The 17,845-nt window shown below is 37.7% G+C and overlaps 1 protein-coding gene across 1 annotated transcript in view; it reads left to right on the forward strand.

Moving 5' to 3' along the window:
* furina (furin (paired basic amino acid cleaving enzyme) a) overlaps window positions 1-17,845 on the forward strand; it is a 168,380-nt gene that overhangs the window by 100,232 nt on the left and 50,303 nt on the right. Inside the window, exon 6 of the mRNA XM_073859236.1 lies at window positions 14,504-14,592. Coding sequence (XP_073715337.1) covers window positions 14,504-14,592 — 89 coding nt within the window. The remainder of the gene's footprint in view (window positions 1-14,503; window positions 14,593-17,845) is intronic.

The following is a 17,845-nucleotide window of genomic DNA, read 5'->3' on the forward strand; positions in this document are numbered from 1 at the left end:
GTCCAATATAATTTTATTTACTATTCCTTTTTTTCTCATAGTTTTTTCACAATACATTTTACAATGTGTTCTACCAAGTTGAGGAGTGAAGCAGGGCGTCATCGTAGAACCAAACGCAGGTCGTTTGTGAGTCAGCTGGTTCTGACGTTCATGTGCAATGTGTGTAACGAAAGCTACTTATTTTAAAGTCAAAATATTTAAAGTTTATAGTATACAGTGTTTCCTCTAGGATTTTTTCCAGCTGTGGCGGCAGGGGGCGCCCATGATGATTATAAATGTACATAATTTTTTTTTAATGTAGAATATAGGCTACAGTAAACTAACATGTATTTTTTTATCATTTTCATGCTGTCATTTACTTTTCCTTATATTTATAGCATATTGCTTTTCTATGTTTGATCTAAACTGTATTTTCTTAAAAAATACGTTTTATAGCTTTATACGGATCTTTCATTGTAGTTTTAATGTAGTGTGCAAGTTCGTGCTCATGTTTAGCGTTACAGAGCTGTTGCAAAGTCACGCACAGTCCTGTTTGATAATCCGCACCGCTGTGATTTGACAGAACACCTGACCAGTTATCCGACATCAGCCGCAATTTTTTCCAGCATTCCACACTCGGCCTGTTTGACAAAGAGCCCGACCCGGTCACACCGCAAATCGCGCAGCTAAATATAAACCTTTAACGTTCTTAAAACAGAGCTTAAACACAAATAAGCCATTAAAAAACTGCTACCTATCGGAATCGAGTCGAATTTTGATCTTGGATGTAGACCTGCAGTTTAGCCTACTCTTTATTGAGTCCCGACCTGCATCTACAACGCAAATGACACTTTAATATTATTACACCCGTTACATCAAATATTATGCGGTTCACCCGCGGGTACCCCGATCCTGCTGTCTGAAAACAGATGAAACCGTCTCACCGTCTGCCTCAAGTTTTTATTACCAACGTCTGTCTCTTCCACGGGAATAATGTAAGTTTCCTTCCAAACAGATTTGACTATTAATGTCTTGCAGTCCCATATAACTAGTAGGGGTGTAACGGTACGTGTATTCGAACCGGACCGTTTCGGTTCAGGGCTTTCGGCACGGTGCACACGTGCACCGAAAGGCCGAATGCATTTTGTGTGCGCCTGTGCGGAACATAATACGTGCGTTTCCGCACGAACATAGTAAGTGGCGGAAGTCTCCTCGTTCAGCGCAAGTCTTCTGTCAAACATATAACATAATTCGGCCCGCAGAAAGATTTTTATTTACTTAATTGTATATCCGTGTGATTATTGATGTAAACGTTTACGTGTCGTATCTAAAAGCGCATGTTAACTTCTTCCACCCTGAAGCTATTTTGGGGATTTTCGCCTGGATTTGGCCTACCCAATTTCAAAAGCTTCCCATACCCACATGCAGAGGTTTACATACAAATGTTTGGTATCATTTTACAGGAAACCCTTTGAAATTACATAAAACACTGTTGAAAGTGCTAAACATGGTTGTATGTGATGTCAGTCCTCTAATAAACACAAAAATAAATAGGCGCTTTTTGATGTTTTTTTTCTAAAGTTTTTATTTAAAAGTGTATAACTCTGGCCCTGAGTGCCTCAGCTCCCTGCAGACAGTTTTGTTTGATTCCAGCAATTGCCAGCTTACAGAGGAAAATTTTTTTTTTCTCTATCATAATCTATGCAAAAGTTATTTTACTCCAACTGATGGGAGGAATAATACGCTTATGGAGTTACATTTCTGCCAAAAAACATTTGAAGTGCTACCATAACCACATACAGTGGAATAAATGCAATTGCTTTATATCATTTTAAAGAAAACCCTTTGAAGTTACATAAAAAGCTGCTGTTTGTGACAAATAGTGTTATTTATGGTGTTTTTCATATGAGGAAACACCAAATTTTCTTTTTATATGTTGTAAATACTGCCTCTGATAGTGTATAACTCTGGTTCTGTGTGCTCTAGCAGACTGCAGACAGTTCTGGTTGTTACCAGCAGCAGACAGTAAACACCCAAAAAAAGAATGATCTCTTTAGCATGTCGCATTCAAAAGTTATTTTCATTTTACTGAAGTGTCCGAAAATACATTTTTCATATAAATATTTATTTTTTGTTTTGGACATATAATAAATAACAAGGGATTATTCATGCACACAACCTAAGAAAATGCTGTGAATGGACTCATTTTTTAGAGTAGGACCTAAGAGAAAAGATGGTGTATCATTTGTGGCTATATGTGCTATCTGAGGCAGTCCACACTCAATTTTTCCATATGTTTACAAAAGACGATTTTTTACCTTATTATTCATTCAACTATTGTTGGATATGTGTTGATAATAGAACAAAAATAACGCTGTAGCCTTATTCCTGAGAATGAGAGCTTTCAGTTGATATAAGACTTGCCCATGTTTGTCATACTTGAAAAATAAGAAATATGTGAATATTAAATCATATAAAAAATTATGGGGGGGGGGGGGGGGATAGTGTAAATTAAGTGTAAAAAACTTTCTTACAGTAAAAGATTTCTCAAAGTGATGCATATCTGGAGAAAGTAGAGAGTCTAAGCTTTCAAACAGTATCTCATATGTGTTACTGGGGTCCATGATGGACCATTAAAGATTAAAAGAATATTTTATTTGAGTCAAAATACGAAATTTTGTACCCGGGACTGGGTCCTCAGGGTTTAAGAGGTTAAACGCGTGTCAACGCGCTGCTTTGTTCTTTCAAAAGTGCGTGAGAGGTTGCGCGTCTTTCGTTGCTACGCATTCATGAGACGCGCTTTCTGTGACAGCAAGAATAAGGAATGCGTGATCAGATTTTTCATCTGCACCTCACGTCAATCATATCATTGTCACAATGCGATCAGCTGGTCGGGACACGGAAGAGTTGTAACCCGGGGTTACTCAGCTGTCACTCAGCTGCGGAGGGGTTCGTAAGTAAAGTCACAGCTTACATTGATGACACAAGCAAAGAATAGGAGAAACGTGCAAAAGATCAAAGATGGCTATGCATGCAACTCACTAATCTCAAAATGAGTGTATAATAAGTATATCATCATGTTGCTTGCTATGCAGTTACACATAGAGCAGTAATATTATTTTTATACAGAGATGGTACATAGCCAATTCAATACTGTGAGTTAAACAATCCAAAATAAATCAAACCACAAAATTTTTGGTGGCAAAAATGTAGGCTAATAGTTCATAAATGTATTCAGCAATTGAATTTGTTAGTTCAAGGTTTTAGTAGAAAAAGTTTAAGAGAAGGTTAAGAAAAGAGTTACCTTCTGTTATAAAACAATGTAAAAAAGAACTTTGCAGTAGTATTTTATTTATTATTTTTTCATTTTATATATATTTTATATGTTATATTTAATAAAAAGTGTTTAAAAAAGTGTAAACAAATTGTAAAAAAAGTTTATAGTAATAAACAACCTGCAGTTTAATGTTTGCATTTTTCCCTTACTGTACCGAAAATGAACCGAACCGTGGCTTCAAAACCGGGGTTCGCACCGAACCGTGATTTTTGCGTACCGTTACACCCCTAATAAGTAGTATTCAGTGTTTAGCCTTTTGTTTTTGGACAAACATCTTATCATTTAATGTGAAACTTTGTGAGGGTCGATCTGAAGCACAGAAGATTGACTGACAGCTGAGCGGTCAGCAGCGCGCTGCGCTTATAGTCTATATTCTGAATAACTAATGGCCTGATAAGTTGATAATATGAGTACAGTGATTACAAATTAATGTCCAAAAAACTTGTAATATGTTAAATCGAAAGTTTAATCATGTCTTTTCTCGCAGCCCAGCGCTGCGCCCGTGTATATGCGCATGTGAAAAGCATACGCGTGATGACCTTGCAACTTAAATTACCCTTAATTTATTGCCATACAGATAAAAGTAAAATAACATTCGAAACTAAAAATTGTTTTTTTTTATTTGTGTAAACTCACAATAAGGAGAAAACCTTGTGCTTATTTAAAATCATTAAAAACACGACGTGCTTTCTGCTGCTTTGGTTTAACAGCGCGTCACAAAAAAAAGAACAGCAACTCAAATACTTTTTTATTCGTATTGTCAATCTGATAATTATAACATATTTCTTGTAGGCTTATTTATTTTATTATTATTTCTCAAAACAGAGACGTAGCCTAATCATCATCTGTTGATTTAAATCAATTTATGCATGAAACTAAACCCATGGGGGAAATGATGATATTTTAGGAGATTTATTTATTATAAATGAGTGAACAACACGAATCCAGAAAGGAATTTATTTCTTTAAAACAGCCAGTCTGGCAGGGCGGACATTTCGGTAGCTTTATTTATTTTGCGAGCTGCCGCCGTGGGTTTTGTCTAGAAGGCATACAGAAAATGCCGAAAAGTTTAGGATTAGATTTGGAGGTAGGATTTTTAGGATGAAAACAGCGGCTCTGGCTAAATGAGAGACAAATACATTCTACAATCCTGTGAAATTTTGTGTTTAGAGTTGGGTTTGGGTGAAGGATTAGGATAAAACAGTGCTCATCCGGCGAGATTTCGTTTGCTGTATCCCTTCTATACACAACCGAAGGCGTGGCGGGGATGTTTTAGGCGTGGCGGCCCGCCACGGTTGAATGTATATAGCGGAAACACTGGTATAACTTTTGTTTAACGTATTTTATACTTAATTTTATACTTGTAATGTAATGTATATATCTCAAAAATACCCCAATGAAAATGAACCATGCTTTTACTATAGTAAAAGTGTAGTGACCATGTTTCTTTGGTAATAAAGTTAACATTTGTACAGCCACAGTATTACTACAAATAAGTCAGTGTGGTTAAGCTCCTCCCTCCCGCATGCAATGGGTTGTGGGCAATATTAGCCGTTAGAGTGTGCATTGATCTGCACTTCGAATTCTAAGCGGAAATAGTAGGCCATCCAGGTGTCTTTGGGATACTCATTTCAATATACTACGATTTGGGACGTACTAATTCTAGTTTCGCATGCTATTTAGGATGGATAGTATGCAAATTGGGACTCAGCAAGATATTTTACTCCATTTGCTAGAGTCTTCTATAAGTTTGGCCATAGCGGAAATATGGATTGCCGTAAAACTCGTCTTTAGCGGGGAAAGGGTTTTCTCTTAATTAATTAAACCTAAAAAGTTATGTGCAACAAGAAATTAATTAGCTAAATTGCTAATTTAAGCATGAATTTTTATGCAAACAAACACACATGTGAACACTAAGGCAATATATCACCTCTCAAAAAACTACTGAGGTCATTATCACTTATCATGTGATATAGTGAAAATCGCGACATACCTATATATTATATTACATTTCTGTCAAGCGTTCCTCCTTACACAGTGTACCTTTAACTACTATTGTTTCCAAAGCCTGCTTTTGTTTACATTACATAGTGCAGATGAAGGGGTGGCATTATTATAATAAGATCCCCTTACTATGTCATGCGTTTAGCGAAATCTGAATGACTTATTTTTTCACATGCTTACAGAGAGAGGCTTACCAAAACAGTTACAGGGTTGCTATTTTTCATGTTTTCTGGGTTGGTAGAAGCACTGGGGACCCAGTTATAGCAATTAAACATGGAAACAGTCAGATTTTCATGGAATGTCCCCTTTAAAACCTGTGTATCCAGTATAGCAGTTCCTACAGGTAAAATAAATAAGAAAACCTTGCATTGTTCAGACTTGCTTTGTTTCTATCAAACGGCTCCGAGTGGCATATCTCACTCAAAACAACAGAAACCTGTATGTCTTGTACCTGTATATCATATGGGGTATTTAACTCTTCTGTCTTAAAGTCTTAACAAACTCCAGTCATATGCAATCAGAGTAACAACCTGTCTGATGTGAATGCCTTTTGCACAATCAACTGCAGTTGCAAGAAAAGACAGACGCTGTGGCAGCCACGTCATCACCCCAGCATCCGTAAGAACAAGACCAAGATCCGGAAGATCAACTCCACCAGTATTGAACCTGTGAGCTCTATCATACACCCAGCGCAATGCGCGACACAAGTGTATTTTGCTAGTTTCAACCCTGCGCAATTATCATTTTCACGTTTAGCGCCATGTTGTTTAAATAGCAATGGATTGGCACCCAATTTTGTGCCCATGGGCATTCTGGTCTGAAAACGAGGTGTGTTCGGCACATTGTTGGTGCGTTGCTATTTTGAGGCAACTAAAATAGACTACGCCATTGACCATGCAACAGGTACATGGGTAGCATCATTGATAAAAACAGATGCAGACATCAAGACAAAGCTAGAGCCACCTTTATACAGCTCAACAAGAATTGTCCTTGACCACCAAGATCTGACTTTTCAACTCAAATGTGAAGTTAGTCTTGATGTGTGATGCAGAGACCTGGAGGACGACCAAAACCACTATCAGGAAGGTCCAGACCTTCATCAACCGCTGCCTCAGAAGGATTCTCCACATCTATCAGTAACGCCAACCTTTGGGGAAAAAGGAAATCAGGAAGAGGAGATTGTGCTGGATAGGGCACACTTTGCGCAATCTGCCAACCCATATCACCAGTCAGGCACTGAGGTGGGAAATCCCCAGGGAAAGCTTAGAAGAGCCCGTCCTTGAGGCTGACATCACAAAGACGGGTTACACCTGGAACCAGATGGACCAGGACAGAGGGGCCATCTGCTTGTTGGCGGCCCAGGCCCTGTCAGGGTTGACGGGCTATGATGATGATGATTATGTGAATGCTGCCCGTCACGTAGTGTTTAAAGTAGTCAAGCATGATCATCTATCATCAAGTGTCTTACTTCACCTGTAGTGTTAATTTTGTCACCTATTTTTAATTTCGTCTTAGTCTTAGTCTTGTGCATATCTTTTTGTTTTAGTCAAGTTTTAGTCGACTAAAAGTGTCATCATTTTAGTCTAGTTTTAGTCAAAAGACAACTCGAGGTATCTTAGTCAAGTTTTTGTCGACTAAAAGTCCCGTCATTTTAGTCTAGTTTTAGTCAACTAAACGTCTTGTCATATCAGTCTAATTTTAGTCAAAAGAAGACTTAATACATCTTGGTCAAGTTTTAGTTAAAACATTTTTGTCTCTTTTTTTAAATAAATTATTTCTGAGATTATTTCTGATAACCAGTTCAGTCAAATAGTGTTACACACATCTCAAATATTGGTTAAATGTCATAATCACCTGACAAAATACACTTGTTGAATGATTTTTGTTGAATGCAACTTTGTTAATGGTGGTGCCGTATCTCTATACCATGTAAATTGCGTCACCATTCATTCAGTGATGGGCGATAGGAAAGCACCCAGACAGCGATCAGTTACTAATAATAAGCTTTTGTCCTCACAATATACTGTACATTCAGAATACTTGAATAATGTTAGGTACATCAACAATGTTGGTAAATAGCGAATGTGGATCAGAAAGACAAGCCATCTAAGTTACTGAAGACAACAGGTGCACGAGAATACGATACAAAAACATCAACACAATGCTGGATAACACTAAACTCTTTAGCTGTTTGTGAAATATTAATCATATGTGTTGGCTCATTTTACACATGAGACTCTTGCTGACCTGATCGCGGATGCCTTTTCCATAGTAGAATCGCTGCGTGTGCAATTGTTGAAAACCATATGAAGATTATTTGATACAAAATCCGATGGAAACAACGGAGAAATATCAATATTTCTCATATGTAATACGTTTGTGGACTAAAACTGCTAATGGATGTTATATTGTGAACACTTAGCATGGAGACTTCAGCAGTGCGAGCTCGTTTGGAGTTATGACAGACGCGCAGTTTCATAATAAGAGCACGCAGTCTTTTTATGAATGAATTCACATTTAAATATGACCTCATTGCATAAAATGTAGTAGAGACGATTGTAGACGAAAATGAAGAGAGATTCTATCTTAGTTTTTATTTTATGCAAAACATTTTAGTCTCGTCTTTTTTCGTCAACAAAAATGCATGTTAATTTAGTCTTAGTCAGCGTTTTTGGACATTGGTGCAGTCTCGTCATCGTCTCGTCTTAGTCATGGAAAAAAAGGTCGTTGACGAACATATTTCGTCTCGTCTCGTCTGACGAAATTAACACTATTCACCTGTATTTATTCCAAACATTTATGGAAGCTACAATACATACACTTTCAGATGGACTGGGTACAGATTTTGATTTAGGAGACCCAAGGTGATAATTTGAACGTTCAAAATCCATATCTTGTTCTGGTTACATTGGAGGCCCATCAATAGGAGACACATATGAGATATTGATTCTTTTTTTTTGTGTAAATTGGTTTTGAACTAGTCAGGTTATATTGTCACCAGATTGTCTGTGGTATTGCCACTCAGTAGGCGGGCCGTGAAGAATAAATAGACACACTGGGTATACTGTACATCCAGACCATCTGCATTGAGATATATTGAGCATCCAGGTTTTAGTTTGACACGTTGTCACTCACTTTAAGTGTCGCCTCGAGTCATAAAACTGTGAAGATTCACCCGCATTTATCTCCATCGCATGCCATTTCGAGAGTGAAGATCGCAGTGGGTGTGATTCACCATTTGCTGTGTGAACTTTTATTAAGGATACGCATTTATTGTGTGGTTGGTGCACCTACTGGCAAAAATAGATTTTATTTAAATGTGAGGAAACCACTTGGGTGTCACAGCAGGATATACAGATAGTCCAAAAATCTAGTCAAATGCTGATCGAAATGGTTCAGTGGATGTCGTATTTTTAAGTGCAGAATGCGTAATATGTGTACTTTTTTGTCTCTACTTTTGCTCTTATAGAATTGGGTATTGAACAAAATGTGTTACGAGCATGAACCGTTTGCACTGAAGTAATCTACGTTCAACTTTCTGGCTTGCATACTTGCACCCTCATATTTCTTTACAGAACCACAACCTTAGTTGCACTAAAACTCTCCTATGTTGAACATAATCTTGGTCCCATGACTGTGCTTATGGTAAAAGTAAATTTGAAACATTAACCTGATATCCTGCTATGGATAGCTAGTGGGGCTCTTCAGGGATTTGATTTACACAAAATCTTTGCTCCTTACACTCTTGACTATGTCTGTCTGTTGACCCTGTACATATTTGTGAGAGACACTGTGGATTTAGACTCCAGTACTACATCTAGTGTTTAGATATAGCAGCGTGTGCAGCTATTACTTAGTAGCGAGTACTTTAATGCTGGTAAATGTGTGCCAGGGTGCATGTGCCAATTGGTAGTGGTGCTCATGCAGGAAGCACAGGTTTGAATCTGGCTCAATATTGCATTCTACTGTAAGAAAAGGGTGCAATTTGTGTATTTTATTTAGGTAAAGATATCTATACATTTGGTACTAACATGTATCTCCGAGGTACTAACATGCAACCCGCACCGCCCCGCACCCGCAACCAATAAAATAGACATACTAGGCATTTGTAATGTAAATAAAAAGAGGCTTTATTTCAGCCTAAAAGTGCTTGAAAACAGTCATTAGATTACATCGCCCTGTAAACTGGCAACAACATACGCGAATGAACCATAGAAACCAGCATGGTCATATTAATATTGAGATAGGATAATGATAAACATTTTCAACATTTACAAAGCAGCATTTGTATTATCTATTCACAAATCCCCTACCTTAATTTCTCCCGCAGATCGTCTTTAATCTTTTATTTCTCCATTTGTTTTGTTGTTGTGGCTGGCAGTGAGAGCTACTTGGCGCTTCTGTGACGTGATGCCAAAGGTTTGGGATATCAAGTTACATTGCGCAAGTTACGTTGCGGAAGTTACGTTGCAACGTAGGTCTACATAATTTAACCTTATCGAAGAACGTAATAAAATATAAATATATATATTCCCAAATATTTAATATATATGTTTTTTTAATTTATTTTTAATGACCCGCCCCAACCCGCCCGCATTTATGTTACGATTTCTTTACCCGCCCCAAACCAACCCGCGGGTTACCCGCAGGCCCGCAGGTTGCGAGACGACCCGCGCATCACTGATGTGCAAAGGTGTACATCAGGGTTTCCCAAACTGGGGTTTGTGAACCCCTGGTGGTTTATGAAGGAATAGCAAGGGATTCATGAAAATATATGAAGAGTTTCGTTGCAAAACGAGATAAATCCATTTTTTAACATTTTGGTCAAAACATGTTTATTATTATGTTATCATGTTATTATTTTGTTTTATGGTGCTACTTAGCTGTATTTTTTAAGTTATGAAGGTTTAAATCAAAACAAACCAACTGCAGTTGAATTGAAATTAATTGGAATGCAAAACCAAAAAAACGAGATTTCTGAACAATTAAAAAAACCGTGGTTATCTCATTTTGCAACGAAACTCTTCATATATCACTTAATGCTCTGTTACACAGTGCACCAAATATTCATATCTCGTTACTTGCTATAGATAACTTGCGGTATTTAACTTTGCTTCGTGCGAATTCGCGAATTCGCTTAAGTAAAAATTTTGCATCTTGTGTGGATAATGCTTTTATTCCTTTTTTTCTCATAGTTTTTCCACAATACATTTTACAATGTGTTCTACCAAGTTGAGGAGTGAAGCAGGGCGTCATCGTAGAACCAAACGCAGGTCGTTTGTGAGTCAGCTGGTTCTGACGTTCATGTGCAATGTGTGTAACGAAAGCTACTTATTTTAAAGTCAAAATATTTAAAGTTTATAGTATAACTTTTGTTTAACGTATTTTATACTTAATTTTATACTTGTAATGTAATGTATATATCTCAAAAATACCCCAATGAAAATGAACCATGCTTTTACTATAGTAAAAGTGTAGTGACCATGTTTCTTTGGTAATAAAGTTAACATTTGTACAGCCACAGTATTACTGCAAATAAGTCAGTGTGGTTAAGCTCCTCCCTCCCGCATGCAATGGGTTGTGGGCAATATTAGCCGTTAGAGTGTGCATTGATCTGCACTTCGAATTCTAAGCGGAAATAGTAGGCCATCCAGGTGTCTTTGGGATACTCATTTCAATATACTACGATTTGGGACGTACTAATTCTAGTTTCGCATGCTATTTAGGATGGATAGTATGCAAATTGGGACTCAGCAAGATTTTTTACTCCATTTGCTAGAGTCTTCTATAAGTTTGGCCATAGCGGAAATATGGATTGCCGTAAAACTCGTCTTTAGCGGGGAAAGGGTTTTCTCTTAATTAATTAAACTTAAAAAGTTATGTGCAACAAGAAATTAATTAGCTAAATTGCTAATTTAAGCATGAATTTTTATGCAAACAAACACACATGTGAACACTAAGGCAATATATCACCTCTCAAAAAACTACTGAGGTCATTATCACTTATCATGTGATATAGTGAAAATCGCGACATACCTATATATTATATTACATTTCTGTCAAGCGTTCCTCCTAATAGTTACACAGTGTACCTTTAACTACTATTGTTTCCAAAGCCTGCTTTTGTTTACATTACATAGTGCAGATGAAGGGGTGGCATTATTATAATAAGATCCCCTTACTATGTCATGCGGTTAGCGAAATCTGAATGACTTATTTTTTCACATGCTTACAGAGAGAGGCTTACCAAAACAGATACAGGGTTGCTATTTTTCATGTTTTCTGGGTTGGTAGAAGCACTGGGGACCCAGTTATAGCAATTAAACATGGAAACAGTCAGATTTTCATGGAATGTCCCTTTAAAACCTGTGTATCCAGTATAGCAGTTCCTACAGGTAAAATAAATAAGAAAACCTTGCATTGTTCAGACTTGCTTTATATAAGAGGCTTTATTTCAGCCTAAAAGTGCTTGAAAACAGTCATTAGATTACATCGCCCTGTAAACTGGCAACAACATACGCGAATGAACCATAGAAACCAGCATGGTCATATTAATATTGAGATAGGATAATGATAAACATTTTCAACATTTACAAAGCAGCATTTGTATTATCTATTCACAAATCCCCTACCTTAATTTCTCCCGCAGATCGTCTTTCATCTTTTATTTCTCCATTTGTTTTGTTGTTGTGGCTGGCAGTGAGAGCTACTTGGCGCTTCTGTGACGTGATGCCAAAGGTTTGGGATATCAAGTTACATTGCGCAAGTTACGTTGCGGAAGTGTAGTTGCAACGTAGGTCTACGTAATTTAACCTTATCGAAGAACGTAATAAAATATAAATATATATATTCCCAAATATTTAATATATATGTTTTTTTATTTTGTTTTTAATGACCCGCATAATGCATAACCAAAAAAACGAGATTTCTGAAAAATAAAAAAAACGGTGGTTATCTCATTTTGCAACGAAACTCTTCATATATCACTTAATGCTCTGTTACACAGTGCACCAAATATTCATATCTCGTTACTTGCTATAGATAACTTGCGGTATTTAACTTTGCTTCGTGCGAATTCGCGAATTCGCTTAAGTAAAAATTTTGCATCTTGTGTGGATAATGCTTTTAAGGCGAATTGTGCGTGTTCACGTCATGCGCAACGCCCCACCCAAATTTGCATCTATTCATGTCTTTGCATTGTATGTAATCTACTCGCGCAAATAATTAATCCACACTCCAGATTTGAAAGGCGGGTGTACTGCCGCACATTGGTGTCTATGTTCTCTGCTCGCTAGTGTTGGGCGATATGCCCCATTTTGAGATCGTCCTATTGTCAGCCTATGAGATTGCCGATACACGAGAGTATCGGGGCAGTAGTTTACTAATTTATTTATTTGTTCATTTTTTTACTCATTTATGACTCACTTGATTGATGGACAAAAAAGAAGCAAGGGCAACACTGTCATGAACGCAACCTTCTTAAAATTTCTTGCGTGCCAGGGAGCGGGAACAACAAACTCGCTGGTTTTAACCCTCTGCGCGCTAACAACCTCTCTAGTACAAGGAAATGTCAGAGCTGCGCGTATTACAAGCTCATGTTTGAGGAAGAGTCCGAATCATGCGCATTACAGAACGAGTCCATGCCGCGCACATTCAATCCGAGCAAGAGTCCAATACTTACAAGCTCTCTTGCACAAAGTGAAACCCACAAACCCTCTCATACGAGGAAAAGCATGCAATGGACATGTGAATGTGAAACCATTGTAATAATAATAATAAATAATAATAATCAACTATTATGCGATATGTCTGACGATTGTCAATACACGAAACTATTGTCTATCGGCACAACCCTAACGCTGTCCATGGTAAAGTGTGTGTAAAATCTGACACCAGCATTATAGTTAAGCGCCTGTAGTTTTAGCGCATAGTGATTAAATGTTTGCTCGCGGGGAGGCGCTTGGATTTGCAGACACACATACAGATGCGCAGAGAATATTGAAATGGGTGGTTTCCGAAAAACGCAATTCACATGCGTGATCATTGAGGTTGAACCCAATGGTTCAATATTATATTGAGAATTTTGGCATCTGTAGGTATTAACCACACAACCAAATTTGAATGATGGGAAAGATGGCAAGTAAAATAAGTTATCAAAATCTTGGAAAAATAGGCAGCATTCTCAGCTCTTAAGCGGTGGGGTCTACCATCGCTCTTAAATTTTAAATACCACTACAACCTAAATGCCTGGTGGCGATTGTGTTAGGGGCGGGGCCATGCGCGGTGACTTAAGTGCGTCATCGAGCCACCATTTTAGCCCTACCCAAATACTCCTGATCACAGAAATGTGGAAAAACTGTTTGCTGTAGTTTACCGACTTTGTTTCAGCAATGCATTCCTAACATTTATAATGTGTTTAGAAACAATTTTCAAGATTGACTTTACATGGCCTTTAATAAACATCAGATGCAAAAGAGCTCTGAATACATGTTTTTCTGACAGCACTGACACTACGAACGTTAAATCTGTGTTCAGGTGAAAAAAAACTTGACAGGAACACCGTAATCCACAATTCCTCTGCTTTATTGTCGAGAAGAAATAAACAAGAAGGTTTCTCTCTTGTTTTGGACCTTGTGCACAAAACGTTACGTGCCAGTACGAGAGTTTATAAGTCAACCTTGCTCTGCTTTAGATTTCCTGGGGATGAAGTGCTTACCTGGCATTTCAGTGCTTAGTTTTTGCTGAAATGGAGCGAGAAATGAATCTAAACGAGCTGGAGTCTCCAGCATCCACCCGGCCAATTTCAGTATAGTAAATGAGACCATTAACTGTGAAGAATTGAAAATAAAGTCATTCTTTTTTCTGCTGATAATAGGAATGACCTTACAGTACATATTTTGCTTTAGAAAAGAAGACTTTAAATCATAATTTCCCTTTTTTTAAGACTTTTACTCTAAAAGAATTACATTTGGTAATAATCTATATTTTTGTATGTGGTGCCGCAAACATGCAACCGTTTGAAATGCATTCTTTTCTTTGTTTATTTTACTAATAAAACAAACTATTACTAATACTAATTATTAATGTATGATGATTCTGGGTAGGAATTCTGGGAATGGTAGAGACAGGAAGTGTACAGGAAAACTTCAATCTTTTTCTCTCTCTCTCTTTGTGTTTTTGAAGACACGGGACACGTTGTGCTGGCGAGGTCGCTGCTGTCGCCAACAATAACATCTGTGGCGTCGGGGTGGCATACAATGCCAAGATTGGAGGTGAGTTGACATATTTAACCCTGACACATTTCCATGTTACAGCACATGCTGTCTATTCTATCAGCACACAGCCCTTCCTTTACAACATTTGAATTGCAAAACCACTCAAATGATCTTCTTGTTCAGATTCGCATTCGTTCCTCAATTCTTTACTAGGGGCACTTTGGAGCTACATTAGTGTTGGCTTCATGACCATGAATTGAGATGGGTTATCAGTCCCAAGTGCAGACCCCTTAGAGCCACAGATTTGGACACATACTGCATGTTACCCTTTTAATAGGTGGAAGTGTCCTAATCCATGTCTTGTTATCACTTTATACTTTACACTTCTGGCTTCCGTGTTTTCTACCCCCTCTACAAAAACAGTACACCATATAGTTAAAACTTTGATCAAAGGGATAGTTCACTCAAAAATGTTATCATTTTCTCACCCTCATGCTGTTGCAAACCCGTACGACTTTCTTCCATTGAACACAAAAGGTGATGTGCGAATATGCACGTTCGAATAAGCTGCAACAGCTGCAGTTGGTGTTAAGATTTGGAGGAGCTCGATTACTTTTTTTTAAGAAGTCATGAGGATTTAAAGAAACTTAGAACAGATATTTAGAAAATGATAATGTAACACATGTGTTTCCTTTACATACCGTATTGTCCCGAATAGAAGATGACTCTGATTATAAGATCATCCCCCTTTTTTTTTAAGTGTACCAGTTTGGTTCTTCACATTCTTCTAAACTTTTCATATGGTATTGTGACAGTACCCTATTATAACCCGCAGTTCATCTGAATTTAATAACAATTTGCCTAGGTTGTCCATCTCATTGTGAATAAAACAAGTAGCCTAATAATATTTTATTAACGGTACAAGTTTCTCTTTCTGTAAACGACTAGTTTATCAGGTTGCTTCAGTCCAGGTGAAATTGTTTACGTGATTTGGCGCCACCTACCATATTTTTCCAGGTGTACAGTTTGATTGACGAAATTGTCTAGAGCTTGAATATAAGACGACATTTTTTTATTGAGAGGCATTTCTATAAAAAAGTTGTCTTTTATTTGGGACAGTACGGTAATATTTCAGATCTATGGAAGATTATCTTCTATGGGAGATAATTGTATCACTGAAAACCTCTCAAATATGGGTAGGTTTCTTCAAAAACACAAAATTTTGAGCAAAAAGCGGAGATGATTACATTTTTGTAAAGGACTTTTGATAGAGATAAGATGCAGAGCGATCCTTAAAACTTAGACGGACATGCAGCTTTTTGACTAGAAGTTGTGGAAGTGCGCCACCTGGTGTATAATGGCGGTATTGCGGATTGACGAGATAACTCGTCAATGGCGGGGAAAGAGTTAAGCATCATACTAGCATATGTCAAACTTCACCACTCTAGCCGGGCGGCGTGGCAATCAAATTGTCATGATGAAAATTAAAATATTTTTATTTAAAACACTCAAAACTTAATTTTGAAGAAACTTTAACAGAAAATGAACACATACTAGAATATTAATGAATTAAATGTTTTTACCTCTAACGGGAATAGCTGTGTGATGAAGTTAAAACTAAAGGGTTAATAAACACAAACTGAAGCAGATGTTGTAGAACGTCTGGCAAACGATGATAGATAACGCAAAACATTTAAAAACTGATTATTTCCCACTATTAATTACATTATCTTAAAGGACTGTAACTAGCGAGAGCGCTCAACAATTATATCGACAGGCACGTGAAACCTAGCTAGCAGGTTGCTCAAACAACAAAATAACCAGCTAACTTACTTTAAATTTGCAAGAACTATAGACTAATACAATAACAGGCTTAAATAAACCCAAAACATAAGTCCACTTACAGTTCTCACAGACACGTGTTTTATCAGCTGGCTATCCTCCAGACCTGACGGACCACTTCTTTATCTCATTTCGCCCGTGTGGCGCGCGTGCACGCTCACGGTGTAAAGAGCGCTCACGCTATTCTCCGAGATGCACTTGACAGCCTTTTGTTTAGCGCAATTATTATTTTTTTGATTCCTTAGTTAAGGCGGTAGGGTTTCCAGGCTTAGGCGAGCCGCCCGAACTGCAAAGTGCTGCGGGAAACCCTGACTTCTGCCGCAAGCAACCGCAGTGAAACAGCGCCGACGGATCCCCAATTCAGTTCGGCAACGCATGACGTCACCCATTGAAAGTGAATGGGAAGTGTTAACGCTTACGCCTCGTGTGAATGTACCGTAAACGTTAGCATATAGCATTAACTAGCATATAAGGCTAACTCAGCAGTCACAAATTTGTTTTTAGCATTGTAACAACACTGTACTTAATTTAACGTGTTATTTAATGTTGCGCGTGTACATCTCGACTGTAACGTCCCAGTTGGTGTTATGTTGAGATTGGTCTGTTTTCCAGCGACCTTTTGCATGCACGAGGTTTACAAAAGGAGGAGGAAACAATAGTGTTTGAGGCTCATGATATGTCATTACCATGTACAGAACTCCTTATTATTCATCTATGCCAAGGTAAATACACTTTTACATTCTACGGCACCTTTAAAGAGAGACTCTTAAAATTGAAAATAGTGTAACTTTTAAAACTTTTAAACACGTCTCAAGGCTCCTGCGTCCTGTTCCGTTCTGTTGCACCTATCCAGCTGTTTTTGACTAATAGTTTAGGAGTCTCACTGACTAGTCAAGGAGCTTAATGTGAAGATATCAGCATGCTAGCAAAGATGGCGCGCAACCCAGCTAATTACTGTCCAGGAACTCATTAAGCCAGAAAATTGGACTTTGAGAACAGGCAAATGTTTTTAATTCTTTTTAATTATTTCTCGGGGGAATAAATATTATTGGTATTTACTTTTCAGTCTAAGAAAATCCTCCTTTTCTAATAAAAGTGAATTTGTATTCATCTCAAATGGCCTTTTCCTTTTCTGAGAAATAATCATAGCAGCCTTTGTCTTTGTCCCAAAGGGATGTTCAGGACATTTAAAAATGGAGATGTGGGACACAGCCAGTGTCTCCATTATTATTCTGTAGCCTTGGTTTTTTAGGTTTGGTATTCTGAAGCCCTTTGAATTGCTTTGGAAAACTTAAAAACGAGTGAACTTTTGTTTATTTTCTTTAACCCGCATGAGGGCAACCTTGAGTAACCTCGCCCCCTTGTGATCTAAATGGGCGATTCACATTGTTTTGTAGATGTTTAACTACGATTTCTTTTAACCACTTAAAACTAAATATACTTGGATAAAAAGCGTGTGTTCTGTGAC

The sequence above is a fragment of the Misgurnus anguillicaudatus genome, chromosome 21 (genome assembly GCF_027580225.2).
Source record: "Misgurnus anguillicaudatus chromosome 21, ASM2758022v2, whole genome shotgun sequence".
Classification (NCBI taxonomy): domain Eukaryota; kingdom Metazoa; phylum Chordata; class Actinopteri; order Cypriniformes; family Cobitidae; genus Misgurnus; species Misgurnus anguillicaudatus.